Source organism: Panthera pardus, unplaced genomic scaffold (assembly GCF_024362965.1).
Source record: "Panthera pardus isolate Hobbes unplaced genomic scaffold, ASM2436296v1 HiC_scaffold_25, whole genome shotgun sequence".
Taxonomy (NCBI): domain Eukaryota; kingdom Metazoa; phylum Chordata; class Mammalia; order Carnivora; family Felidae; genus Panthera; species Panthera pardus.
Window position 1 is genome coordinate 4725399 of NW_026526821.1, and position 27828 is coordinate 4753226.

Genomic DNA, 27828 nt, shown 5'->3' on the forward strand with positions numbered 1-27828 from the left:
TGGGAAGACGTGACCTGGGCCTCTCCATCTGGTTCCCGCAGGTTTTGACGAGACTAGGGGAGCCCGATGATCAAAGTTAAGGCAGCACGTTAGAGTAACACACTATCCTACCCGTGATGCCGGGCTGGGTAAGTCATTTTGCTGCAGCTCCTGGAGAACGGGGAAGAATTCGAGGTTGCTCACATTTTGGGTGATGATCAGAGCTCCTGAAGCCCGTTCTCCTAAGGCTCCCTGCGGAGCCTACAGAGCGTTCCCAAGTGTTGCCACCTACACGGCTGTCCCCGTCAAAGTGGAGGGTTTCTTCAAGGTTGTTATCGCTGGTCAGAATGTTTTTGAAGCCTGCGGCAAATGTCTACCCTTTGGGAGGTGGCTTTGATTCTTGGACAGAGCCAATGGCTTTTGAACAAGTTGGGGAGATAGAATTCCTAGCCAAAACACAAGGTGAGGGCACAAGAGAAGGTTGCTTCTTTTGGGTGGTTCATCGACAGGCTCTGAAGGCAACTAATCGTCACAAGCAACAGCAACAGCCCAGGACTGAATGCCTCGTTGGCCAAGGGGACTGCCGGGCCAGACCGCTCCCGTGCAGATTCTGGCGTTTAACTTAAAAAGAAAAAGACTCACCCCATCATGCCTCGATGACGTGTAAGACAACGCTTGGGTGACAAAGACCCAGCCTGGCCTTTGAGGAGGAGCCCGGGACACAAGACATTCGATGGGAAACGAGGTCCTGACTTTGAGCTCAGCTGGCAAAGCCTCGCTCTCAAGTTTTCAGCGGAACAGAATAGGAAACATTCACAGTCACTGAGAAATGCAAGTCTCCCGGAGCCCAGCTGTAAGAATTACTTCTCGACGAGGCGCACACACCACAATTTCATTTGAAGGTCTCCTAATGTTTCTTGGTATGTATATAAAGCATACATTTTCATAAGGAAAATAATTATCTGCCTCTACGGCACCTTCCCTTTTGTCTACTGGATGGCAGACAGATTGGTCCCTTTGCGAGCGTCCATTAGGCAGATGGATGGACTTTCAGACACTGAGGCAAGGCCTCCGACACAGAACAAATAGTCATCGGCCCAAGCGATCACAGAACGGATGAGGCCCTCCTGTAACACAGATGCATTGGAAGAAAACACGAGCCCCATCGTTAAAATTAATACTAGGACGGCAGGATGCTCTTTAATCCGCATGATTGCTTTATTGTACAAAAAGTTTCCAGTAACAGTGAATTAGTTTTAAAAAAGGACAAAAAAAAAAAAAAGTCATTTTGGATAGAAGCGCTTCACTAATTGCTTTATTTAAGCACACAAGGAAAAAAGTCTTATCTGACCAATTAGGTTGGAAGGGTTTTATTACCTTTAAGAAGCCATTAGCTAGGATAAAACACTGAAAGCACTTATGTCAAAACAAATAAATAATGCTCTCTCAATTAGCAGAGAAAGCGGTAAATCTGTTAAATTAGAGACACACACCGCTTCACGCCCATGGCGAAGCCAGCACCCCCCCACCCCCAAATTAATACAACAAGAGACAGTAGACTTGTTACAATCGCAGGAAAGATCAGGAGCTTTGGAGACCTGACGGTAAACGTTTCCTTATCTCCTCTCCGGCCCCGTCAACGGAGCCACCCCCGGACACGTTCAAGGGGGCAGGTGTCCAGGGGCCGAGCCCAGGGCTGCCCAGAGGGAGCCTCCCCCTCCCCCCCCCCACCCCCTTTCTCCGGTCGGTCGTGTCCCAGGCGCGGGGAGAGACCGGGCTGGCGATCATTACCACCAGAGCCCGACAGAGCTGAATGGCCCGGCCCTCCCTGGGACAACGGCCGTCTGGAGCAAAAGGAGCCCGTCTCCTTCAGAGGCAGAGAATCACCCGTTACCCTGAGGTACCAGGGCCCCAGGACCAATCTACTCTTACTTCCCCCAAGGCTGCTGATCTTTCCCTAAGTAAAGGCTCAAAAGAAAAATACAGTGTTTTGAGGAGCACGCGCCCTGGGGCCGCTTCCCCGCCTGGGGACAAGGTGGCCTGGGGACAAGGTGATGGCAGCAGACAGCGGGGGGGGGGGGGGGGGGGGGGGGGGGGGGGCTTTCTGCGGCACTGCACTGCTTTCTCAGTTCACTCGAGATCCTCAAGATCACTTCTGTCAGTCCGTTACTTTACCCTGGTGGGTGAGGGGGGCAAAAACCAACCCCGATCACCCTGTTAACTGAAAATAAATATAAATAAATGGTGATCCTTTCTTTTTTTTCTTTTCTTTTTTTTTTCTGGCGATCCTTTCTTAAAGGGTCCCTTGCCTTGCACGTTAAGACCACCGAGCCTCCTGTCGCCACTGTCCACCGCTGGGGAGGGAAGCCCCGTGACCTTGAACGGCCCCCCGCTCCTGGGAGCAGTCGGTCTAGAGGAACATCTCGCCTCGCCCCACCGGATTAAAACCCGCTGTGACTAGGAAATGCCTACGGCTCTTCTCAAGATCTGCAGAAGCCCCACAAGTCAGGGGTGATCAAGGAGGTGGGTTCTTACTTCCTGACCTTTTTGCCTAATACATAATGGTTGGTCAGGGAATACCAGGCGATTTCCTGAAACGCCAGGGGCACCTTCGGATCGTTCTACAGCCACATGGGTCGTGAGAAAACCAGTGGTGGCCGGGAACTTGGGAAGGGGAAGGCTGGGGCATGGGTGTGGGTGCTAAGACCATGATCTGCGTGGACAACCCGAACCTCTGGACTTGCGTTTAAGTTTCTGGAAACGACTTCAAAGTCACTTCTAAAGACACATTTTATGTGACTGATCCAAATAAAACATAGCACATTTAATGAGGTCACGCTCTTCACAAACTTCTCAGGAGAGGTACAAAACAATGGAAAAGCCATCGAAAATTATACAAAGACCATTAGAACTATACTGGCGTCTCAAGACCAAGTAAAAACATGAACAAGTTGAGCTTTCAAAGCTATCATCGCTTTCCACATTGTTCTACAGTTCCGGGAATATATTCGAGCACCATAGTGATAATAGGTAAGAAAACGGCAAAGTCCCACTCTGGCGATCTGATTCATGCTCGCACGAATGAGGGACTTCTAATCAAGATTTTCACCATCTGTCGGAACGTGCTTACTTTCTGGGCATGTTAAGTAGCAACGCAAGAGCCGATAAATCATACCCCTGGTGGAATATTTTACTTTGAAATGGAGTGATGTTTGGTTAATAATTTGAGATCCGCTAATCCTAAATGGGGTGACCCATTTAGAATGGCCTCTGTGTAAATTCACAGTTCATTAAATGGTGGCTAGTTTGAACAGGTCATTATGTAGTTAGTGCATAAGTAATGGATTGAGCAAGGATGGCTGGGGACGAGGACAGGGGCACACTGGCTGATTCTGGCGACTTTCATGACACGGCCAAGCTTCCCTTTTTCATGTTTTCAGGTGAGGTTGCTTCAAATCACCAACTTTTAAATTTAGGTGGTTTTGTTTGGTAACCCCTTTTGGTTTACAGTAGAAAATGCAGTGCACAGACTCTAAATGAGGAATAGTCCATTTACGATTAATTTAAACTTATGAAGCTGTTTTAACTGGCCCATCTAAATGTGTTAATTAACATCAATGATGGTTTCTTATTTTTCACACTTTGTTACTCTGATCATTAACAGTGATGGAAAAGCTAAATTAAGTTAATGGGGAACGGATTATAAATTCTTAAAGGACTTCTCAGTTTGTTTTCAACTGGAAAATATACAGAGAAAGATGAAGAGGCATTTTTGCCTCTACTCATAAATTTTTGGTACCAAATTTCTTAAAAACCAGATGGTTTTTAAAAAACGTTTCCAAAAATTATTTCTACATGCTGCTCAGACATGACTGCTAAAAAAATAGCATATGCACATACAACATCGAACAGCTTGCGGAGTGCCTGTAAACATTCAACTCATTTTCTCTTTCTAAAAAAAATATATATTATAACCGATGACAGAACTCAATCTCTATTCTGCAGCAGCATCAAAGGTCCTTAAATTCTTGACAATGAAGGAGAAACAGCAGCTCATCCCCCTGCTGGAGCACGACCGTGACGAGGGGTCCGGGCAGGCGCTCGCCGCCCCCACGGGGTCCGCAGCCCGCGCCTCCGCTGTGCCCGCAGGGCGGCCGACCCCTCGCGCCCGGGAGCGCACACGGGTGGCCCACGTGGCCGCACGGCCGCCTAGCGAGACTTCACGCTGATCAGGACAACAATGAGGACGATGATGATGACAAATAATATTAAAATCACAAGCATCTTCCGATTCTTCTTCTGATACTGCTCTGCCTACGGAAAGAGGAGGGGAGAGAGGCCGTCATTTCCCCGAAAGGCCAAATAGCAAGCCCGCCCGCCTCCGGTTCTGGGCTCGCGGGTCCGTCTGCCTAACCGGCGTCTCCGCCACGGGCTACGTCAGCAGAATCCCGCCCGCCAATTCCGGCACAATTAATCGACACGAGTGGACGAGTGCCACGGTCCCGGAGCCACCCATCTCCCCCGGGGTTGCCCCAGAGCCCGGGCCCGGGATCCGCCGTCATGCAAAGGCTGGCAGGAGGAGTCCACGGCTCTGCCTCAGGGCCGGGCCGACCCGCTTCCCCGCCTGCTCCCACCGTCTGCCACGAGCCACTCTTTCCACCCGAGCCTCCCGTTCCTGGACACGGTTCCTCGGACGGACGTGTACCTCCTTCACCATGACGCCCGACAACTGGCTACGGTTCCCCCGTGGGACTGACGGCCCCCCAGAGGGTGTTTTCCGCCTCCCCTGACTTTGGAAACAAGAGCACACCCCTCCTTTGAGCCGGGAATGGGAAGGGGTGAGCCACGGGTAGCAAGTGCAGAGAGAGACCCCCCCCCCCCCCCGTGCTTCTGCCGGCACCACAGGCAGGCGCCTGCCGAGCCCCGCACCCTCCTGCACACACCGCACCCGCACACGTCAGCCTGGAGGCCGGGAGAGGGGGTGGACATGCCGGCCGTCACACCTCCCCTGCTGCGCACAAACCCAAGGGCGGCCCGCCTCGGCTTCTCGGGGACTGGCCCAGAGAAAGGAAGAGCACGCCCTGCGCTTCCCCGGGGGCAGCTGGGGGGGTGGCTACTTCACAGGGAAGGACAAGAAGGCGGCAGCTTGATGGCCACGTCTGCCCAGAAGATCCGGCCCCTTCTGTCTTACTTCCATGCTCCCCGCCAACCTTCTGACTGGTAGTTCTGCTTCCTAAGTGAACCCACCTACCCCCTGGGAGCCACTCGTCCACCAGGAGGAAACCGCGGCCTAGACGGGTCAGCCCGTCTTGACGGTCGGGCCCGTGCGCGGCCACCCCCGAGGCTCCATCGGCCCTGGAGGAGGTGACGGCCGGCTAACGGCCAGCCACGCTGCTGACAGAACGTGACGGGAGAGGGAACACGGGGCTGGCTCACTTCTCTGACAAGGAACCCGGAACGCCAGGGGAGCCGATGCCGCACGGGACTTAAAAACCTCTCAAAATGATTCATGAAGTAGACCCTGAAACAACGTTCTTAGTTCCCCCTGGATCTGTACGCTCCTGCGGAGAAAGCTTTGCCCGTGGTCTGTGTTCTATCAGAGGACACGTTTCACTAGTTTTTACTGAAGAAACTCTAACAACAGCGTATCAGAAGCTGGGTATTACAGAGTCGGCAGTCACCCCCGTACGCGAGGCTGGCGGCAAAACGAGTCCGCAAGCTTCGAGCCCTCGGCCCGTCTGAGGCGGGCCTCTTGTTCCCGCCAGGTGCCGGGAGTCTCACTCCCACCCTGCCGCGGCAGCGAGCGCCAAGGGCTTCTGCTCAGACCTCGGCAGGCGTCCCCTTCTGTGCACCCGACACCGCCCGGCCGGGGAGCAGCCAGCTTCCGCAAAGCGACAGCGCGGTACGTCAGTGGACTGGAAAAATGCTCATGCTGTGGCTCCAAATGTCACTGGGTCTCAAAGATACAAGGAAACGGACAGAAATCTATCTCCTTTGTGAAGCGTCCTCGTCCCTCTCAAAGCACACAGGCCCCCAGTCACACACGAGATCCACTCGGCTGCACGTGTGTGTTTCTCATCACTGACGAGCAGGCTTCGAAGACGCTTCCCGTTTATTTTTAACAAGTATCGTGAAAGATCTTCCCGAAAGAGCTACCTTCCCAGCAGAGAGTAAGGGAGCTAGCCTCGCGTCAACAAACGACTCTTTTCTCAAGGTAGCACACAGAGACACCGTGGCAACTAGAAGGGAGAATGAGACTTTATCTGCTCCAGAATGACCCTCCAGCAGCAATCCATCAGAAGGGCGTCACAACAAGAGAGCCCCGAGTCAGCACCAACGAGCCAACAGAATGTTCGACGCGCGTCGAACAGATGCCCGTTCCCCTGACTTCCTGAAACGAGATTCAAAGAGCGAGATGCTTTCTGACAGAAAGAAAAGCCCAACTGCTTTATAATTTCCTGTCACGGGAGGGAGTTCTCAGCAACGTCAGGCCCACGTGTCAGGTGCACCTCGAACCGTTTCCTGCCGGGCAAGGGCAACGACCGCCACGGCCGGCCCCACACAAGCCGCTGGTGTGCGTCCCTGTGCTGCTACACGGAGGGTCCTCCTGGGAAGCCTTGGTGTCTGAGAACAGTTCCTCGAGTTCTAGGTTACTGAAACATCCGACATTACCTTGTGAAGCTGCTTCAGGCCGTCTTTGGTTTTGATGCAGGACTGCTCGACATTATAGTCAATTCTATCAAGGACTGTACCCTGAGTAAGAAATGACAGTTACAGACCATCAACAACCCCAACGGGAAAAACGGAACTTCAAAAATGAGAAAGGCACACTGCAGACGTCGTTACGCACAGGATTATCTGTTTTACTTCACCGGGTGGTAAAGGTGCACATGGAAAGCTCTGGAATCCATCCCCAAGCGATATTAGGCACTCAATGGCAGAGTGCTGTGTTAGTTACAATAAAGTCTACCTGGTGAGACAGAAATACTGACACACTGAGATTTCTTTTTTGGATTTAGCCACTCTAAGATATGCCACATTCAGACTTCCTGGGGCTTTAACAAACACACGGTTCAGTGGAAATAGGCTCTGAGAGGCGAAGGGCTGACTTCTGTGCCCATCCGCTGCATAAATACTTGGATGCGGGTAAGCAGAGAACGCGGGTCAAACTAGACCCAGCCATGATGAGGCCTGGAAATTGCCGATCACGTCTACACACGTCAACGCAGGCTTCCGTGGGTCGGAGCAAAGACAGTGAGCTCCAATCCGCCGCGCCAAATTACACCTTTGCCTCCAGGAGAATTCTGGTTTTAATTGTGTAATCTCTCGCTTCACACAGAAAGGAGGGAACACCAGGCTACATGCAAGAACAGGGCTCTTAATGGAACACGCTGTATCAGTAGAGATAGCAAGAGCAGTTCCTTGGGAACCACGGGAGTAATTATTGTAACTAGATCTTCCACAGCCTCAACACTCCATTCTGCAGCTGGTGGCAGGGGGATCAGGACCCAAATCCCCGCTGGCAAGATAATAAAACCCCGTAATCAGATTGTAACAGCGAACAAACAATTTAATTCTACTTGAAAGCTAGTGGTTCCCGTTGCCATTACGCAGTAACCTGCCAAAATTAGAAGGGAAACTTTATCTACTGCCAGAATCATTGCTGAGTGGGGGGCACCAGACCCCCAAAGCGGGGTGGTCCCCTGAGCATCCTCGGAGTTCGGTGGGAGAATAGGAGACCTTTTGATATTTGTTTTTTACTTCAAAAAAAAAAAAAAAAGAAAGAAACAAAGCTCTCAGTATTTTTATGGGGAGTGACGTTAGCACGTGTACGTAATCTGCACGCGTACCTGTGTAAACGTGCACGCACACGCGTACATACGTGCACACGTGGGGGGAGAGGGGCAAATTCTGTTCCCCGACGGGAATGCAGAACCAGAAGTCTGAAGAAGGACCCGAGGTACGGCAGGAAAACCCAATGACGAGGGAGCTAAACCGCGTACCTGCTCCACGATCATCGCTCCTAAGTCCCTAAAGATTTCATTCAGGTCCGAAATGGATTGCACGATCTGGCGTATCTCCCGCTCCCTCTCCTCCACCATCAGCGTGTTCTGTTCCACCAGCAGTAACTGGTCATCTGTGAAACCCTAGCGAAACAAAACATACAGGATTTGTACGTTAGGGTCCGCCCCCGCCCCCCGCCCCGCCTCCAGAAAGGGATCGTGTGTGATGTTAGACGTAATTCAAAGAACGAATTCCGGAAACACTTCCACAAAGCAGGTAAACAACACACAAGCACTGATTTTTCCCTGACAGGCAAGATCCAAACTCCTAAAACACGCCGCAGGGTCTAACGCACGACCGGCCCGAGCAGGGGACGCGGGTGAACCCACGTGGGCCGCTCCGCAAGGGCCGAGGAGCAAAACCGGCGGGATGAACCCTGCGCTTCTCTGGGTTCTTCCCCAAGGGGGGTGGGCAGACTGCTTTCCTGGAGGTTCCGGAAGGCAAGACCGCCAGGTCTCCTCGTAGCCTCTGCAGAGGGAGAAGCAGTACGGCCCCCACGACCGCTCCTCCAACTGCTGCACAGACTCTACCTGAAGCAGCGCTGACCCATCTCACCGCACACAAGCCAACGGTCTATGAAGAGAAGGAACGGAGCGGAGCGCGGGCGTGGAGCAGTCAGTTCTGCAGCCCCTTCACGTACCCGGTCATAGAGAGTATTATCGTCTCCATCATCCATTAGTGGCACTGCTGTATCAAAAAAATGCTGGGATCTTTCCTCTCGGTTCTTCATGCCTATCATAGATAGGAATTCACTTTACTGGAATACGTAAACCGTCCTGGTTACTGCTCCGCCATTAAAAAGGGGAAATCTGGAGTGAAACTCAACAGTCAAAATGGAGATACTCTCAGCAGCTTTAAAAGAAGCCTATCTCCAACAGAGGTGGGGGGAGGGGGGGAGAGTAAAGATTATAAACATAAAACAATATGCAAGCATTTGGCGTTTTTCAAGACGAAAATCACACTGCAAATGGGTACCATTCACTCGACGCCAAGTGAGTGACAAAAGGACACTGAAACCATCTGAGCATCTCTAAGTGAGGCAGAAATATTTAATCTCACTGCTGTTACAAAACATTTTTTTAAAAAAATCGTATTTCTCTCCAGAAGCATCTCTAGTAACAATTCCAAATGGCCCTAATCAAGTTTTAGAAGTAATAAAATTAAAATACAAATATGCCAGTTGTCAGATGGAGGGGGAACTAGGTTTTTTGGTTTTTTTTTTTTGAGTATGTGGGGATATTACTGATTACAGTGGTAATATGGAAAAACCTAGTTTATGAGGTAATTCGAACGCGGACGTGGCTGACACCAGACTTCCCACTGTTCAGGAAGAAAGGGCAGGGCAGGCTGAGAGGATCACTGGCCAGGACAGCCAGCAGCCAGCAGCCAGCATTTCACCCACTCCCAGAAAAGATTTTCAGGCACTCGAATACTTTAGTTGTTTTGCAAATATGAAGCTTCCGCGTGATTGCAACTTTTTACCTCCGCGTTCGCGCTGTCCTCCAACCCCACATCTGGGAAGCTACGGGCCTCGCCAACGTGCTAGAATGCTTTTCACATTGTTCGAGCTTGGCAAAGAGTAAGTTTTGTTTTTGCTGCATGGGAACTGTTCTGACACCCCGTCCTCGGCCTCGGTCCGGGCATCATTTCACACGGTGTGTGTGTGTTGGGGGTGGGGGGGTCCCTTTCGTTGCATAAGCTGTGAAACGTGCTCAAGGGGTGGCGATGGAGGGCTCGGGACGAAATGGAGAACTAGCGACCAAAAGGAAGGATGGAGACAAAAAGCGGTCCTAGTGCTGGAACTTTCATGCCTCGAAATCCCGTCCATGACTCCCGGGGACACTCACGTCTGAGGTAGCCCGACTGCGCGTGCCGGAAGCTGGCCGACAGCTCCTGCAGGGCCTGGGCCAGGGAGGCCACGACGTTGCGAAGGAGCCGCTCCTCCTGGTCGGAGCGGGCCCTGCGGGCCCGGCCGGGCAGAGCCTGCACGGCGCGCTGGCACCTGTGGAAGAGCTGGGAGAAGGAGGCCACGGCTCCCAGCGAGCCGTGGAGGAGGGGCCTGAGTGCCACTGCCGCTGCGCTCGCGGGTCTGAGAGCCGGGAGAGGCTCTGTTCGCACAGGCCGGCGTCACCCAAGGCGCACAGGCCAAAGCAACCCGAGGCTCCGAGGCTCCCAGGCGTGGCCAAACGCTGTGGGCGGGGCGGGGCACACACCCCCTCCGGCCCTTCGCCCGGCCACGCACCGCTCTGGGACTACGGTCCTCTCCCCAGGCCCCCGCCACCACCCCGAGGCTGCAGTTACTGTTACTGTTCCCGCTTTGCCGACGAGAACACCGGGAGGCAGAGGGAGCAAAGGGAGCGAAGGGGAGCCGTGGCGCGGACCCCCTGCGAAGAGCCAGGACCCAAACATCCCAGCGCCCAGAACCTCTGAGCGCCAGGGGATTTAAACAAGTAAACGATGTAAACACTAAGGTTTCCCCACTGCTCAGATTATTTAAAAAGTACTCAAATTTGGGGCGCCTGGGTGGCTCAGTCGGTTAAGCGTCCCACTTGGGCGTAGGTCATGATCTCACGGTTCGTGGGTGGGAGCCCCACGTCGGGCTCTGTGCTGACAGCTCGGAGCCTGGAGCCTGCTGCGGATTCTGTGTCTCCCTCTCTCTCTCTCTCTCTCTCTCTCCCTGTCCCTCTCCTGCTCAGTGTCTCTCTCTCTCTCTCAAATAAATACACACTTTTTTTAATTGCTCAAATTTAACATTTTACAAGGAATGTTTCTAGGGTGCTAAGTTTCTTGAAGATGCTAACACACTCCAGCCTCGGGCAGCGCAAGTTCCCAATCTTTTCCGATCACGAGGACCATTTTGTAACATGAACAATTTGTAAGCACTAACATAAGAAGGTATACATCTCTAGATCAAGTGACTGAACTCGGCAATGCTCTGAGTTTATTTTTAAATCAGCTCACGGTGGCAGGTACCGACAACTGGGGAAACAGTCCCCACTCGTCTGAGACACGGGCTGATAACCTGGGGGAGCCCGGGGTCTCAAGTCTCTTGGTGGGCTGTGGGCTGGGAAGCGTAAGTCTGGGGAAGGGAGGTGCGATCTGAGAGCTGTGCCACGCTCCGGCCTCTGAGGGGGCCGGGAACTGCCCACTCCGGCCTGGGGACCCAGTCCCACCCTCACCTGAGTGATCTCTTGGGCGGTGATTTCAATGGCGTGTTCCTGCTCACTGCTGTCGTCCAGGGTGGGCCTGTTTAAATGCTGGTCGTGAAGGCTGGCTAATTCCTTCATTTTCTGTTTGATGCGGCCAACGTCGTACTGTATCTACGCAAACGAAACCACCAAAACTGCAGGGCCGCCTGCCAGGCATCTGTCTGCCTCTGAGACGATCAGCTACACTCTAGAGCACAGGGTCCGGGCTTCAGCCAACTTGTAGTCTCACCGACGTGTGAGCGACTTTGCATTCAGGTTATCGGAATTCAAACCCCACTGCTCATGACATGGTGCTCGAGTCTCTCTCTCTCTCTAATCCAGGCCATTCCCACGGGAGCCCAAACCGCCGGCTCACACCCCCTTTTCCGGTGGGGTGTAAGGCGAGCGACCCGAAGGCGGGATTACTTCCAGGTGCCTGCGTTCACCGTGTCGTCACGCTTCTTACGGCAAAAGCACCTTTACACGTGTCGGCGTCATACCATTACTTAAAAAAATAGGATCGTGTGAAACTAACATTCCACTTACTTCGTCCACTCCGTCCACCCATTTAGGGGGCGACCGCTTTGTCACGCCGACTGCTGCTTCTGGATCTAAGCTAATGCCCGACACCAGAGCCATACGGTCGTCGGCAAGCTACAGGGAGAGAAAGGGACATGGGAAAAAAGTTACTCAGGTTCCATTTTGAGAAGCACACTCTCACACCCTTTTAAATGTCACTCCCTGAGAAGACCAAGAAATGTAGGAGTAAGTGCACTTGCCTGTGTCACAAGCTTGCTTTGGTACTGCTAGCATTTGGGATTGTTTTCCTAGCTTTTCATGCACCAGTTCTTAATTTTCTCAGACATACTTGTGAACATGAATTTGACTTGATCTGGCTATAGAGACGTAATAAAAAAAATCAACAGAAGAGCCTTAACACAAAGACCTCTCATTACCAGTACTACGTACGGACAGGATGGCATGAACCTCGACAATTAATGCGAGTGGATACAAGTTAAAAAAAAAAATACGAGGCTACAAACGGAACTCACACGAAGTGTGCCGTAGGAGCAAGGTTTACTTACACACGTTTCGCTTCTTTTGGAAACGGGACTGAGCCAGTCACCTTGGTCACAAGGTCATTAACCACGTGATAAAATGTATCAAAGAACCGCCTGAAACGATCGGCGAATCACCCGCCATGCAAAAGCAACCCTCAAAAATCTCAACGCGAGTCTGCCCGTCGCCTCCTTTCTTCAGTTCAGGGTCCGCACGCGGTGTTTTCACTTGTTTTGAAATGATACCCAGAGCTCTGGTCCTTTTCCCGGGTCTCAGACACCGGCTTCGAAAACCCCGAAGGCCCGGGGAGGGAAGGCCGGGCCTGGCTGAGTTAAGCCGCTGGCCTGCCTTGAGGCAGTGAACGGGTTGAGAGCCATCTGGAGGTGCCCTCCGGAGTTCAGAATTTATAAATGCCAGTTTCCAAAGATCCAAATGATGATTGAAAAATAATGGAAAACAGTAATATAAAAGTCTTTTACAGGTAATACTTTGTAAATGCCCTAAACCATACTGTGGAATTGGGTGAGGAATTTATGTTGCTTTTCTCTCCCCCCCTTCCTTGCATGTACCTAAAGTTATGCTTTCATTCATTCAGCAAATACTTGTTTGCTTTTCTAATAAAGAAACAAGACAAAATTTAAAAATCAACAGATAAAGGGAAAAAACGTGACATAAGCAAAAACCTACAAAGAATTCTTATATCCTAATTCTTCTATGCTAAACCGTTTACAGAAAAATTCCTACAAGCAAATTGGCATCTCGCAGCTGCCCCCCCCACCCCCCCCGCCCCTGCCAGGCCCTGCCCCCACGGGCTTAGGACATTCTGTGTGTTCCCGGATCACACCGCGTGCAATGACCACACCGAAGACACCAGAACCCTCGTAACTGCTCCCTGAGCGTCTCTGAGTCGTGATTAAGTCACCAGCATCCCGCCACCGCGTGGACCCTACAGGACCACAGAGTCATCTCAGGTCACAGACAAACTGTGTGGCATCCGACCTGCACAATCTGGGGCGCTGGGTCCATAAAGTGGCAATTCTCAACCACAGCCACCCTGTTTGTTTTCAAGAGTTCACCAATAGGAATCTTATATTCTTTTTATTGTTTTAATCCTCACGGAAACTAGGTGAGCTAGGAACTGTTATTCCCATCTATAAATGAGGAAATTGAAACTCAGAAAAGTTAAGTAGCTTGCCCAAGGTCACAGAGCTATTATGTGACAGATTAAAACTGGGTCCAATGACTCCAGAGGCCCCATCTCCCCCACGGGCTGCCACTCATTTTGGCAGGCCCGTGAAATAGAATTGCAATCTGCTAAGAAAACGAATCGGGAGAGCCAGCCCTCAGACTGAAACACCACCACAAAACACAGTCCCGGATCCACCCCCCGCCGAACCGTACCAGGGAGAGAGGACCAGCTCCCGGTGAGCACAAGAGTCTCAACATAAAGCGGCCTCTCTCACCGACCACCTGCGGGTTCAGCAACGGGGCTCAGACCTCATCGTACACAGAGCAGGGAGAGACCGGGAGGAGCCGAGCTGTTTATTCCTCAGACTCCTGCTCTGAAGTCACGGAAAGGTATGCATCTCTGCACAGCACACACTGACCAAGGCAGGAGGGACAGGCCACACGGCCAACTCGCGCGGGACACGGAGCTGTGGGTCTCCTGGAGCAGAACCCGAACTCAAACCTCCAGCTGTTTATACAGAGCAAACCCCAAAACTGCTAAGGCACCTCTTCATGGGTCACAGGATTTCCTCGATGCTGGCTTAGTATCTAATCGACCATATTTTATCAGTATATCGTTTTCAATAGAGTAATACTTTATGTAGGCTCTTAAGCTCATGACCTTTTTTGTACTGTTTTCACTGTTTATAAAAATACATTAAACTAAAAAAGATACAGAGGTGGTATTCATCTAAATTTACCTGCGTGGTAATCAGCATCGACTTTTCCGAAACAAATCAACTCTCCTGAAACTTCGATCACACGTGAAGTCAGCTGAAGTGGACCCACCTCTTTTAAGCGGTACCCGGTTTTACCCAAGAGTTGTGTCCGCCCCCCCCCCCCCCAAATGCGTATAAGTTAAAACTGGGGCCAACACGTTCTCTTTCAACGCTCTGAGGAAGCTTGCTAATTAGGAGATCCTTACCCGAAAATGACAGATCCCAGCTCAAAAAGCTGGCCCTGGCTTCCCCACATTGGATCAGGATTTTGCCAGTAAGATAGTCTATGCAGTCCTTGGGGCTGCAAACTTTAAATATTGGAAAAATTGTCCCTTTCCTCATATAGTCTATAGCCATAGCTCGTCCTGATAAAGAAATTCAGCAGTACTCGGATGAAATGTGTCCTTTATTTTACCAGTATGAATTCAAAATGAAAAAAAAACCCCACATCATTTTGAGAAGGGAAAAACATAATTGAAGAGAAATGTCAACTACTTGAAATAGAAACAAATACGAACATTAACAAAATCTATGTTACATGCAAGACAATCACCCCCTTTCAACCTCACTTCACAGTTGAAAACATGTTTTCTTATTTTCTTAAGATCCAGGATGATCCTGTCAGTTTTCAAGTTGCCCTTTCGGTCAAGACAGGCTTTTTAAAAAACTGCCACATTTTTTATTCTCCTTGCTTATCCTTGCTGAATTTCAACTTAGTCCCCTCTCTGAATATATGATGATCCTGGTCTATAAAGCTTTTCTAAAATGAACTTGTGCTTCTGAGATAAAAACAAAAACAAAAACTTTTCTGTGTTTTTTAAATAAAAAAAAAAAATCAGTAAAAATTCTGAGGAGAATTTCAGAATTCTTGTCTTTGATTTGGGGCTCTGATTTGGGGGTGCGCTGGACCCGGGGTCATCGATGCAGGAAAATTCCAACAGATGTTCAAAACCGCACGCCCACAGGGCTCCTTGCTGGTTTCCCTACAGTCACCTTTGCCCTTGGTCCACTTTAGATGCCGACACTTGTCCCTTAAAGAGCACCAGGCAGCACGGACAAGTTCCTGATCTACGGAAGGAACGCGCACACACGCATCCTCTTCTTATAAATCCGGCTGCCGCAAATCTAGAGCCTTTCTACTCTTTGGAAACCCTGCCTTTACAAGAAGGCTGATTTGGTGTACCGTAAGATTAAGGACATAGCAAAGCCTCCGCAGAGATTAGCAAAGTCTGACGTATGCCCCCCCCCCCACCCCCTATCTGAACACAAATAAAATAAACTAAGTTCCGTCATCATGGATTGGTAACGAGAAACAATACTGACAATTCTGGATGGTTTGTGGCAGCGGGCACTTAGCAAGTCCTGAAGGGACGCTGAAACTCACAGCCTGGCCGCTCTCGCCTCCACGTGAGACAACCCAGGGGTGTGTATGATGAAGTCAGACCACAAGCGCGACTCGCTGGGCTCGAGATGGCTGGGGGACTTTGCTCACAGATGGTTAGGCTTCAGAGACCTCAGGTTTTTGAGGGAGTAAAAAAGCACGTGGATAAAAAAGAATCAGGGGGTGTCAGCACTGCAGGGTGTCTGATTTTTCAATCTGTGATCATTTAAATAGTGACTAATTTTTCTGGTTGTGAGACACTAAATGTCCAAAAGAGACACTTAATTTTTAAGTGTGTGAAAAATAAACAACAGAAAGATACAAAAAGAAAAGAGAACAAAAACAAAGATCAGAGAATCCTACCACCCAGATATAAATGCTGCTGGTTTCACGGATTTTCCTTTTCTCTCAACTATCGTTCACACCCTTAAAACTCAGGCAGCAATGATGGCCTGTGCTGTCGGTGCCGTCCTTCCACTGACTGGAGCCCTGTACCCCAACAACAAGCCTTCGGAGGGGACTGCCCCCTGTTGTACAAACATGGACACTAAGCCCGCCCCCCTGGGTAGAGACTTTCCAAGCAGGTGACCGGCGGGCCCAGCCTGCGGCCCCCACGTCCCCACTATGTCACCGTGCCCTGCCCAGGATAAAGACCCAACGGCTTGGGAGACGACTTTGTTATAGGAAGAGAAGTAGATGAGAGCAGGGAACAGAGCAGAGGGCCAGACACTTCTCTGGGTAAGAAAGTAAGCGGCGGGTGTGCTTCCTCCTTAGGGACACCCCACTGCTACTTGTGGAGAAAGACGCAGAGCGGGATCCCCAGGGCGCAGATTTTCAAGTTGATCCGGGCAGAATGACAGTCTACCGTGGGCACCCTGTAAGGTGCCACCAGATGGCTTCACTCTGGGAGACCCAAGGGCTGCGGTCAGGAAATTCTGCTCAGGCCTCAACTCCAGAGGGGTGGGCTTCTAACTCACGCCCAGAACCTGTGTGTCACTCTCACTATCCCCAGAAGACGCCGACCCCAAGCCCTGCGGCAGTTGTGGTGAAGCAGGGCTCCAGACCCCGAGCCCCAACGCCCCCAGCTCCTAACCCGGCACCTGGAGCGGAACGGTAAGAGATGTGCCACTGTAATTAGCTGGGTCAACAACAAACACAAGCAATGAACCAAGTAGACAAAATGCAGGTCACGTACGATTCTGGAAGCTAACTTCACAAAAGATACAACGGTCCCGGACAGAGGACAAGAAGGGCCAAGTGAAGTGCTCAACGAGGACGAGGTGGCCATGTGGACCCAGAATGAAGGCTGACTGAGTCTAGAGAATCCCAACAGCACGGGAGTCGCGTGGGGCCAAGTGGCCCTCCGGGCGGCGTCTCTGGTGACAGGATGTGGAGACCCCCTTTAAACACCCAGAAGCTAAGAAGAAAAGCAGAAGGGCCTGCTGGTTCCCACTGTGGGTAGCCAGTTTCTGAAGAGGGAGGCAAGACTGGAACTCGGCTCCCGGGGCAGACCCCTAAGTGACATGACCGTAGATGTGCTCCTCACATGGAAAGCGGCCAGTGTTTCTTTGACTTCTGTTCTTCTGTGGTTTGTTACCTATCCCCCATCTCACGCTTCCTTCTGGGAGCCGTAGCCCCCAACTGTTCAAGAAGGGGCTGCGTCTAATCTAAAAGGCCTCCGCTCTCAGCCCCCAGGCCTTCATGCCTTTCGAGTCTGGTCGGCAAACCCAGGCACATCCTGTCCACCGTGCCCCAGAGACGCTTAACTCCACTGTCGGGGAGCTGCAGCCACTTCCTAGCTCTCCAGGGCTGGGGCCCCGGCCCGGGCCCGGTGCTGGCAGGGAGGCCAAGACACCGGGACCAATGAGCTACTCGCTTAAGGGTAGCTGTTTTTAAATAGTAGGGTTTTTTCTGTTTTGTTTTAATATATTTTTTTAAACATTTATTCATTTTTTAGAGACAGAGTGTGAGAAGGGGAGGGGCAGAGAGCGGGGTGGGGGTGGGGGGTGGAGGGGACACGGAATCCGAAGCAGGCTCCGGGCTCTGAGCTGTCAGCACAGAGTCTGACGCGGGGCTCGAACCCATGGACCGTGAGATCATGACCTGAGCCGAAGCCGGACGCTCAACCGACGGAGCCACCCGGGCGCCCCAAATACTAGTTGTTTTTTAACGGCAGAAGTAGTGCACGCACAGGTTTTAAAAGCAGATATCCAACCTAAGAAAAGGGTATGCGATAGAGAGGAAGTTTCTCTTCCATCCCAGACTTTTCCTGGAAGGGATCCACTGTTAGCTGTTTACTTTGTCTCTTCAGACATTTCTAAGCACACCCGAGTGTGAATGGGAGTTGCTCTTCTCAAAAACAAAACCCAGAAGAGCGGGAACCGCAGCTTCCACGCTAGTTTGCATCAGGCTCCTTCCCACTCAGTGATGCGTCCCGGAGCTCAGTCGGCTGCGGCCCCACGGATGGACCGCGCTCTTCGAGGTACAGGGAATCAGGATGCTATCCAATTTCTTTAACCAGCTCTCGACGAAGGCTATGCAGCAGCAGGTTGGCAGGTTGTTCCCCATGTGTTCCTACTACTGACTCGTTAAAACAGCGTGTAGAACGTACAGGGGGATCTTCATCTACTAGTTAGGAGCTCCAACTGGTGCTGACGACAGTCACCCGAATCCCACCTCGGTGGTCCTATCCGAATTGCGATAAACAAAACCCCAAAATACCTCCTCTCTGTTACTTTTTAAAAGGTCTACCCTCAGGAAAAAATATTTTTATCCTTCCACAGCGGAAATGGGTCAGAGAGACACAAGACTGACAGCCACAGTTCAATCCCCTTTTACCTCGACCCTTTCATTAGCGCCTCTAGACTACAGTGCTAGGAACGTGCACCCTGTCCGACTTCTCGGTGAGTTGCTGGTTAAGTCTTGAAAAGGCCGAACGTGCGCTGCTGGGAAGGGAAGGGGGCAAAGAGGGGACCCCGCAATGACGAGCACACACAGAGGGTCGCCGGCCTCGCCCCGGCACGTGACCGTGACCGTGACCGTGAAGCCTCCCCGGCGGGCCCCCAGGTTGTGAGCCCGCTTCCTTGCGGCTCTCGCCAGACAGACACCATGTCCTCCACACTCTACCTGAGCAGCCTTGCTTCGCAGAAAGCAAGCAGCACGCTTCGCAGAAAGCAGGGGGTTATACACACAATCCTAAAAACGATCTGGCTTTTTGTAAGTTCAAGAAAAGGCTCACTCAACCTTTACTATTTATTTCTCAAGTTGAGACACTTTCCCAAGCGTAGCAAATAATTGTTCCTTAAACTCTTCTCTAAGCCACCAATTTACCTGGGGTGAAAATATATTAAGACATCCTGAAGATCAAATTGATAAACACAACAATTACGAGTAATCAAAAGAAACGCTAAAATGTATATCAGCTCTGTTAGTATTCTGTATATGACCAAAGACTTCAAAAAAAAAAAAAAAAGACATAATTTTATTAACTAACATACAGAAATATTCAAAACACAATACCTCGTCCAGCTCCTGAAGAGACATGTTGTTCCCATCAGTCCCATCCAGTTAGGGATAGCAAAAAAGAAAGAAGGATGGGGACAGACAGATAAGGCATGGTCAGTTGAGAAACACTTTGATTTTAAACAGCTCTAAAGTTGACTAAAAATAAAGATCCACTAACCAAGGCATTTAAAAAATCTCCCCCTTTTGATTGCTCCTTTAAAAAAAAAAGAAAAAAAGCTACATCAATACACATGTATTTTTTTTTTATTTACCGTGATTGCTGTTTCGGTGAATGAGATAGGAAACAATAAGCAGTTGTAAAAATTAAAATACCATAAAGCAAATAAAATACACTTGCTTTAGTCTCACAACAATATAATGCTAATCTGTTCGATCAGTATCAAATACCACATACAATATTCTAAATTTCCCTTAGGAAGATACAATAATTTGAGAGCAAAGCTAAAATGCAGTTTTACCGGGTCAAATAAGTGTATGTTTCAGCATGTAAATGAGCCGTGCAAATGCAGCAGAATTAGCAAATGGACAACCCACAGACATGGTCTATGGCTGCGTTCAGATCATATTGGAGTGACCACACGTGTAAGGTCTCTACAAATTCAATCCCGCAGACGCGGCTTTATCCGCGGTAATAAGCCAGCCGAGAAACCCTTCTTCCCCGGAGAGAGACACAGGTGGTAAGAGAAAAGAAAAACTCTCCCCATTTGCTTGCCATTTATTATTATTAGTCTAGAAAGCACACAGTTATTGGTAAAGCTATTATCAAAGCGAGTAAACAAGACAAAACAAAACGAGAACGAGAGATTTTCCTGAGGGGGGAACAGGGAGGAAGAAGCACCCGCAGCCAGAGGATTAAGTTTCAGTTGAAAACTAAAGGTTCTTTTTTAGATCGACACGGAACTCTAGCTTCTGAACAGATATTTACCAATGACAGATAATCTGAAGAACTAGGTCTTTTTTTTTTTTTTTTACTTTTTTGTGTTATTGATCACTGAAATAATTTGTGGTAAATTTCAATCACCAACTGTGTTTTTTTTTTTATGTTCGGCAGTAAATTTAGAAAATTGAAAAACGTAAGTTCCTTATTTAAAAATTAGTAGTGCAAATGAAACTGGTCTGTCAGGACCAAAATATTATTAAACAATGACAGTAATAAAAAGTGTAATCAAGCAGTATTCCTCCACGTAAAAATTCAATTAGCTGACATTATAAAGCTGCAAGTCGTCTTCATTCCTTCCATAACTTGCCACGAGAACAAAGAGAATGATATTTATATACACACCCTGCCATAACAGGAGTACTAGAAAATTTTAATAGAGAAGACAGTGTCAAATGGAAATCTGATTTAATTACCTTTTGCTTTAAGAAGAAAAAAAGACAATGTTCTTATTTTTTAAGAGCTTAACATTTTCATGCAGAAAGCACTGCATTGTTTTTATTAATAGAACAGGACAGAGGGCAGAACCCCTAAGTTCGGTATCTCAGCCTGTACCTCTGTCCCTTCTGCAGTGGCTACTTGGCATCGAATCTTCGAACAAAGTACCACTGCGAGCCTCGGGTAAGGTCTCTGCTACACGTGAGCCTGTCCTCTTGGATTATTAACCCAGCACACACCCTGATCTTTCGGTTTTTACAATTACTGGCTGATAAGAGGTGAAATCAGAATCACGGACTAGATAAAGCCTCTTTTTGTTGTAAGTAAGAAAACTAAGCTGCAGAATGTATAAATCCATTTTCCCAGCGTCACAGAGCTTTATGGCTCAGAAGAGGACGACAGACCCAGGTGTTCAGGCCTCTTCCCCGCCCCCCCCCCCAGCATCTCTAATTTTATTAACAATTCAGGAAATTATTAGTGATAGTCAGCTACTACCGTAACACATCGGGAATTAAATTCAGAGGTCAGCTTCCCAAAGAGTCCCCACCTACCTCCCCCCCCACCGTTTTGCTACTTAAAAATAGAGGGTGTTCAAAACTCCCCCTGCCATCAAATTACCAGAAAATCTGGTCAAGAAACAAATTAAAACATTTAGAATTACCATGAGGAAAAACCAAAATACAGCCAAATGAAAACACGTTACTACACATCACCACCTTCTAAATCTTTACAATGTCTAAATCTAGGTTTTTGCCCTGCCAATGGCATATAACCAAGCAAATATTGAAAACTCCAAGTAGCGTGTGGAATTTATAGTCTAACGAACTTTCTACATAAAACTGAAAAATAAGTGGAAACCCATCTGTGTTTACTCAGGAAGTCTGGAAAAGTTGAGCAAAATGACTTGGAAGTACAGGTCTATGCTATCGTGATATTTACTTTATTTCCGTTCCTGCCAAAATAAAAGTTTGCTTCTCTTTTATCCAACAAAGTACCCTTATTCTCAAGTAAGCCTCGCTGCTCAAAGGGAATCTTTAGAGGCAGGAAAGCAAACAGCTCTAAAGAGAAATATACAATGATTTCATACTTGGATTCTAAAGACAGAGGACTAATTTTCCAACAGACTCAGTGTGGACTAGAACCTTCAATATGCTAGTAAAAACGCAGTTATGCGTGGCTGGAAAGCAAGACACAGAAAGATGCTATCCTACTGTAAGGAAGAAACACCCCCAAGACTTAAACAATGGGTCCTTCCACATTCCGGGATGTGCAGCGACAAACAGTACTGCAGCCCAGTGGGTTAGCACAGGGCTCGGGGGCCAGGTTGGCCCGAGGCCCCACCCCAGCTCCCGGACTCTCTAGGTGGGGGGCACTGGACAAGCTCCCTAACGCCCTCCAAACCTTAGTTCCCTCATCTGTATCGTGAGAAAAACAACAACACCCGTGTGACAAGAGCTCTGTGAGGCTGCATACAGAAGGTGCCCACGTGCCCGGAGCCCAGAGCCAGGCACATAGTAAGCTCTCAATAAATCTCGGCTTAACGTTACAGTCAAGACTGAAGGACTTCAGGTTTCTTATTACCTTAGTTAATCCTCAGTATCTTTTCTCCCCCTAAAGCACACCATGTTTTATTGAAAATAATGTGGTTTCAAACTAATCTAAGACCAATTAACTCCAGCTTCCATTGATAGATTATGCATTATCTTAAAGCACAGGATAGATCAGGCAAGTCACCACTAACCAAGTGGCTCCAAACCCTCTCTTAGACCCATTCCAGACCTAAGGCGTCATATGGCACCTCATCAAGATCAGAACAGCAACTCAACAACTACTTTTCATTCATTCGTTTGAGACTTCACACATTTTCCTGAATGATTATGTTACTTTGTAAATTCATTTGAGCTCCTTAAAGCCAAGCTGCCTGTAACTGCTTGAGTGAGGCGGTGCCTTCAACCCTGCGCTTGGCTGATACGACGTCAAAGTTAGGTCAGCGACGTACTGGAGCCACTTCCAAGGATTTTTGCACGACGCTGGCCTAGCGGGCACAGCGACGTTGTTGACTACTTCTCCTTTTCAAATTGAAGCTAGGGCTCCTAGGGCTGTGTGCCTCGGTCAGGGGAAACCGCGCACTGGACCAGAACTCAAGAAGGCATTGTTGAATCCATACGGCCCTCGGGAATCGCCTAACTCAAACCCCTCAACTTATAAATAAGGCAAAAGATGTCGGAAGAGACCGAGGAGCCTAAAGACACATTCTGAGAGTCAGCCACAGAGTGAGACTTAACCCTAAATTGCCAGACTCAGAGTCCAGTGCTCTTTTCCTTTATTTCCCACTGCCGTGAGGCACAACAATGATGGGGGGTCTAGGACCGAGGCCCAAACACAATGAGTGAGAAACGCCAACAACTGCATTTTGCTGCAAGTCTAAAAAACAAAACAAAACAAAACCAACAAACAAAATCAACCCCTGTCCGTTTCTAACAATTAGTTTTACCAATACCAATACCAGCAAAACCACAATTAAGGAGAATTTGGTTCAGCTCTGGCTGCTAAACTTTCAAAGGCACAGAGAAAAACTAGATTTCATTCACAGGCAAGAAACTTAACCAGGCTGTGTCAGCCGGGGCTGCTGAGCTGGATAGAGAAAGCTCTCGGCGAGGAGAAGGCTGCAGGGTTACCGGGCAGAAGAAGGAAGAGGCTTCCCGTGTCAGAGACCCTGAGGGCCAGAACCAGGGCTAGGACCACAGGATACAAGGTACAGACTTGGGGTTCATGCAGGCAAAGGCTGTTTGGGACCGACTGGCTGCTGGGTTCCCCTGTAGCCACCACAGAATGTGGTCGAGGAAGGGAGGCATAAGGGTTATCACAGCTGGGATGTCGGGTCAAGGATCTTTAGGTCTCTGCTGGCCCTGGGGACTCGGCTTGCTCTGTCGCTGCACATCCTCTTTAAATTCCTGTTTAGCTGTGACATATTTGCCTGAATGCTGCATCAACCTGTTTCAGCATGCGTGTGCACGGGCGCACAGGGCAAGCCCACCGTCGCCACCCGAGAACTTCTGGGTTTTTTCCCCTTAAACTAGGATGCAGTGAAATGCATGTTTAAGTTTCTTGAACGATATGGCTTTGGGTGTCCTGTGTTTCGAGGTGTGTGAGGTACACACGTGCACACAACCTTCTAATCAAATCAAAAAAATCACAGCCTTTTCCTTCAATAAGGATGTGAAAATTCAGCTTTAAAACTTGAAAACAAAAACCCCCTAGCCCCCCTCCCCCAAACTAGCAGTTCGATGTGATTTTTTGACTTATTTTGGGTTGTGTGTGAGGTAACAAACACACATGGAAATCTACTTCTGCAGCTTTTTCTTCTAACTGGGAACTAGAAATTTCAGGTTATGATTTTTTTAAATTAAACTCTAGAATTTAGCTGCTTCCCTTTTCATGAATCTGAGTTTTATCAGATATTTACAAACTGCCTCCTTTTAATTATTTTGCTCACGTTTTTAATATGCCCTGTATATATCTTTTAAGTTTTCATTTATAATTTTTCAAACATACTGAAAAATATGTAAAATGTATGTATAGTGTCACCCCACATATTCATCAGTAGACTTAACAACCAGTAACATTTTGCCTTATTTGTTTCATTTATGGGGGGTTAAATATACAAAGTGGCATTTTATTCATTTCACTACTCAACATTTCAGTAGGTATCTCTAATAAAATTAACAAATTTGATTAATTATGATTAGCTTAATTAACTAATTATTTCTTAATGTCACCTAAGACCCAGTCCATATTCAAATTTAATAACTTTGATTTTGTTTGATTTGCTACATGGTTTTGAAATTTGCAATTCAGAAATGAGGTGTTAAATTTTCTATGAGCTAGACATGCAGTGAAAAATGCTGCAGAAGTTACTGGATAAAGTTTTAAAAAATTGTGTTAGACATGGCTCCCCCCCCCCCCCCAAATGCTTATAGCACTTTTCCAACTTCCAGAAAAGTTGAAAAAATCATACCTCTACTTAGTCATGTTAACATCTTGTCATGTTTGATTTTGTGTGTGTGTGTGTGTGTGTGTGCAGAACAGTTTCTGGTGATTTGATTGTAAGCAGACTGAAGATGTGTTACTTCATTCCTGAACACTTGAGAAAAATTTGACATGCCATGGTTTTCTTAATGCACACAATTAAAAATACTACTAGGTGGGGCTTTTTAATTCTAACTTAAGCAAACCATTTTTGTTTACTTGCAAATTCTATTTTTTAGATAGTCTGAACTGACTACAAGGATATTTTAAATGATCTGATTGCTTATAGGCTGAGAAAAATTTCAGAGACTAATATCATTATGTAACATTTTAAATGGTGAAACATACAGAAAATATCGTTCTAATGTTCTGACTTAGATATCTATAGTTTGATTCAGAAACCTATTTTCCAGAAATTGCCTGAGTTAGCTAAATATATCTATACCTTCTTTGACATATCTAATTTCCCAAATTATAGACTTTAGCCATCCATGTTTAATTATTTGACTTAGCTTATACATGTATTTTCTAATGGCCTACCTTAGAAAACCAATTTAAAAATCGGTCTGACTCAGAGATGCACTTTTAAAAAGCTGCCCGGCTCAGACACCAGGTTTTTAAACTGTCTGACTTAATGATTAATAATAATGATAATAAAAGTCTCATGTTACCCAACAGTTCAGGGTGTTTTGAACTTTATACGATGAAAAATTTAAAAGCAAACAACGTTGTTTCAATAAATTAAAACCGATACCTTAGAAACATTAACCCGAGTTTTGGTTCTGTTGTTCACCCCCCCCCCCCCCGCCCCCCCATCAGGTAGCATAAAACCAAGCATTTGAGGAATATGCAATTTTTACATCTTATTTGATAAAACTAAAGTTCCACTGAGGAATTTTATTAATTCAATTTCTACTCTCTAATTCTTGGCTTATTTCAGAGCATTCTTTTCAAAAAATCAGCACTGGAATTAGCCCGTTTTCATTCGGTACAATACAATTTCTTCTTCAGTTTATAAATGCAAAAAACAACTTCAAATTCTTAAGTAAATACAAATCTAAACATACTCCGTCCCTGTTTTCTACGCCTTTTGACCTGAATTTGCACGATTTTATTCCTGAAACTGTGCACACGCGGCTTACAACAGCTTTTCCATAGAAGCAATATGGCCAAAGACATTTTCCACTTGTGAGTTACAAAAAGGAAAAACTGTCTTTGTCACTCATCAAGACACATGGCATGATTTTTCTGAAGCATTCAGTAAGGCCATAAAGGAAAAAAAATAAAAGGTAATACAGTCCCTAATAGGTGAAATAACTGTGAGGTCCCCAGCGCTGGATATTTCAAGTATAGTCCCTCAGAGTCTGGTTTGGGGGTGACTTTATTTCCTTCATCCTCCAAGGCTGCTTCTATTCAAACCTAGCCTGTTTATAGCAAGGAGCACCCCCCCCCCCCCCACTACAAACTAGTTTCCTAACTTCACTTTTCAATTTAAGATCTTCCAGAGCTAATCACCGTCTTGGACAGACCATGCAGCCCGGGCCCTGATTTACCAGAGCAAGAAAGAGCCAGAAACTGAAGCTCAGAAAAGGTAAGTAGACCTCGACAAAAACAAACAAAAAAAGCCCCTCGGCAATCTTCCCAGGCCCTCCCTCTAAAAGATCCTACCGCTGCGCTAAAGAAAGGTTCAGGTTAATTAAATCAAAAAGCATGTGCTATTCTGAAGGTTAATTTTCACATACATACATGTTTGGTTTTTTTTTTTTAAAGTTCGAATGGAGGGAGAAGCTTAATTTCCTGTCTGGGAAATGGAAAACGAAGAACCCAGCACCTTAGTCTCCCAAACAGGAGCCCCCAGGAAAAACAGTGAAGCAATTATTCCTAGGGAACAGGGCCCCACACAGGGCCGCGAGGCCATTAAAAGAAAACGGGTGAAACAACAACAACACACACACACACACACGCACACCCCCACACCCCAACTGCTTCCTCATTTGGGGGAGGGTGTCGTGCATTTGCAAAGATACGGGCTCGGCGATCTTGCAACCCAAAGTGAGGCTCCGTATGGGAGGGGGGGAGGGCGGGGGCTTAAACACAAAACGAGACAAAAAGGCTTCCGGAAGGCCCCAATTTTTCCAAATCTCCGGGTTAAAGCACATGTAAATCGGAGGCGGCCGGTCGGGCAGTGACGCCCGGGGCGGGAGGGAGGCGGGGGAGGAGGGCTGCGGAAGTGAAGAGAGAGAGAGAGAGAGAGGGCAAAGGCAGAGGTGCAGCAGGGGCCTGAAACTGTTTTTGTTTTTGCTTTTTCTTCCCCATCCAGGGTTATACACGTCCCCGGCCCCTCGCCCAGAGACCTTCCACTTCCGATTAGTCTTAGTCTTCTTCTTCTTCTTCTCTTTTTTTTTTTCAAACAGAGAGACAGACAAGAGACAGACAGACAGGCAGAGCCGCTGTGCACACGGTGCGTGTGTCGGAGGCCGCCGGGAGACTCACCGCAGCAACGCTACGTGAATGCAGAGGGCTGGAGGTGGTGTGACTACTCACTTGCTCGGCTAACAGCTGCCGGTTTTGGATGGAATTATTCCGCAACAACAAGAAAGCGTCGGTTAAACGCCTGGTGGCCATGTCTCACCCTTTGTGACCCCCCGCTCAGGGGCCCCCCGCCCACTTGGCACTCCCGGTTTGTTCACTTTTCTTGCTCTTGGCCTGGCCGGGTCGGGCCCACCCTTCACAGACACCTGCCTGGACAAGGCCTCGAGCCAGGCGGGCTCGAGACCCCTCCCCAAATAACCACCTCGGCTTTCCAATTGTCTGACTCCCCCTACTCAAGGCCTGCCTTCGATCTCTAAGCACTTAAATCCCCCCAATCCTCGCCTCGCTAGCCAACGTCCCAGAGACCCCACCCCAATCCAACCTTGGATCTACAAGCGTCTCACTCGCCAATCCGGCGGTGGACTGGGAGGCCCTGAAGCCCCCTACCCCCCTTAGTCTCGGAGACCCCCCCAGGGGCTGGGCCCCCTACCCCTAACTTGGCTCACACGCGTCCAGGCCGTGCCCTGGAGGGGGGGGGGGGGCTGCCTGTGACTCAGTTTCCCCACCAGAGGCCTGGCCGGGGCCTCCTTTGGACAAGCCGAGGCAAGGCCTGGGCCCTGAACTCCAGGGCGCCCGGTACTCCCTTCTTGGGCCTCGTCTGGGCCTGCTGAGGCCCGGGCCCGACCTCCTGACCCCGTCCCTCTCTGGGCGGCCCGGTCCTCCACTGCCACAGCGGCCTGCCGGCCTCCA

The 27828-nt window shown here is 48.7% G+C and overlaps 1 protein-coding gene and 1 long non-coding RNA gene across 6 annotated transcripts; one reads left to right on the forward strand and one right to left on the reverse strand.

Annotated features, from left to right (window-relative positions):
- Nucleotides 1-1265: 1265 nt before the first annotated feature.
- Nucleotides 1266-27564, reverse strand: STX16 (syntaxin 16). 5 transcript variants are annotated; one of them, XM_019426415.2, is made up of 10 exons: nt 27040-27563; nt 19300-19335; nt 19137-19148; nt 11778-11885; nt 11223-11363; nt 9891-10056; nt 8684-8775; nt 7983-8126; nt 6652-6732; nt 1266-4293 (listed from the first exon to the last, which is right to left on the reverse strand). In XM_019426415.2, the coding sequence occupies exons 1-10, from the start codon at nt 27169-27171 to the stop codon at nt 4189-4191; spliced, it is 1017 nt and encodes a 338-aa protein (XP_019281960.1). In that variant the 5' UTR covers nt 27172-27563; the 3' UTR covers nt 1266-4188. The 5 variants fall into 5 exon arrangements, with proteins under 5 accessions (XP_019281960.1, XP_053746077.1, XP_019281966.1 ...); XM_053890102.1 differs by having other exon boundaries at nt 19137-19335; nt 27091-27560; XM_019426421.2 differs by lacking the exons at nt 19137-19148; nt 19300-19335 and having other exon boundaries at nt 27040-27562.
- Nucleotides 23123-27067, forward strand: LOC128773443 (uncharacterized). The gene is made up of 3 exons (XR_008417679.1): nt 23123-23272; nt 26043-26137; nt 26961-27067. It is a non-coding gene; the product is annotated as an uncharacterized LOC128773443 (long non-coding RNA).
- Nucleotides 27565-27828: the final 264 nt, after the last annotated feature.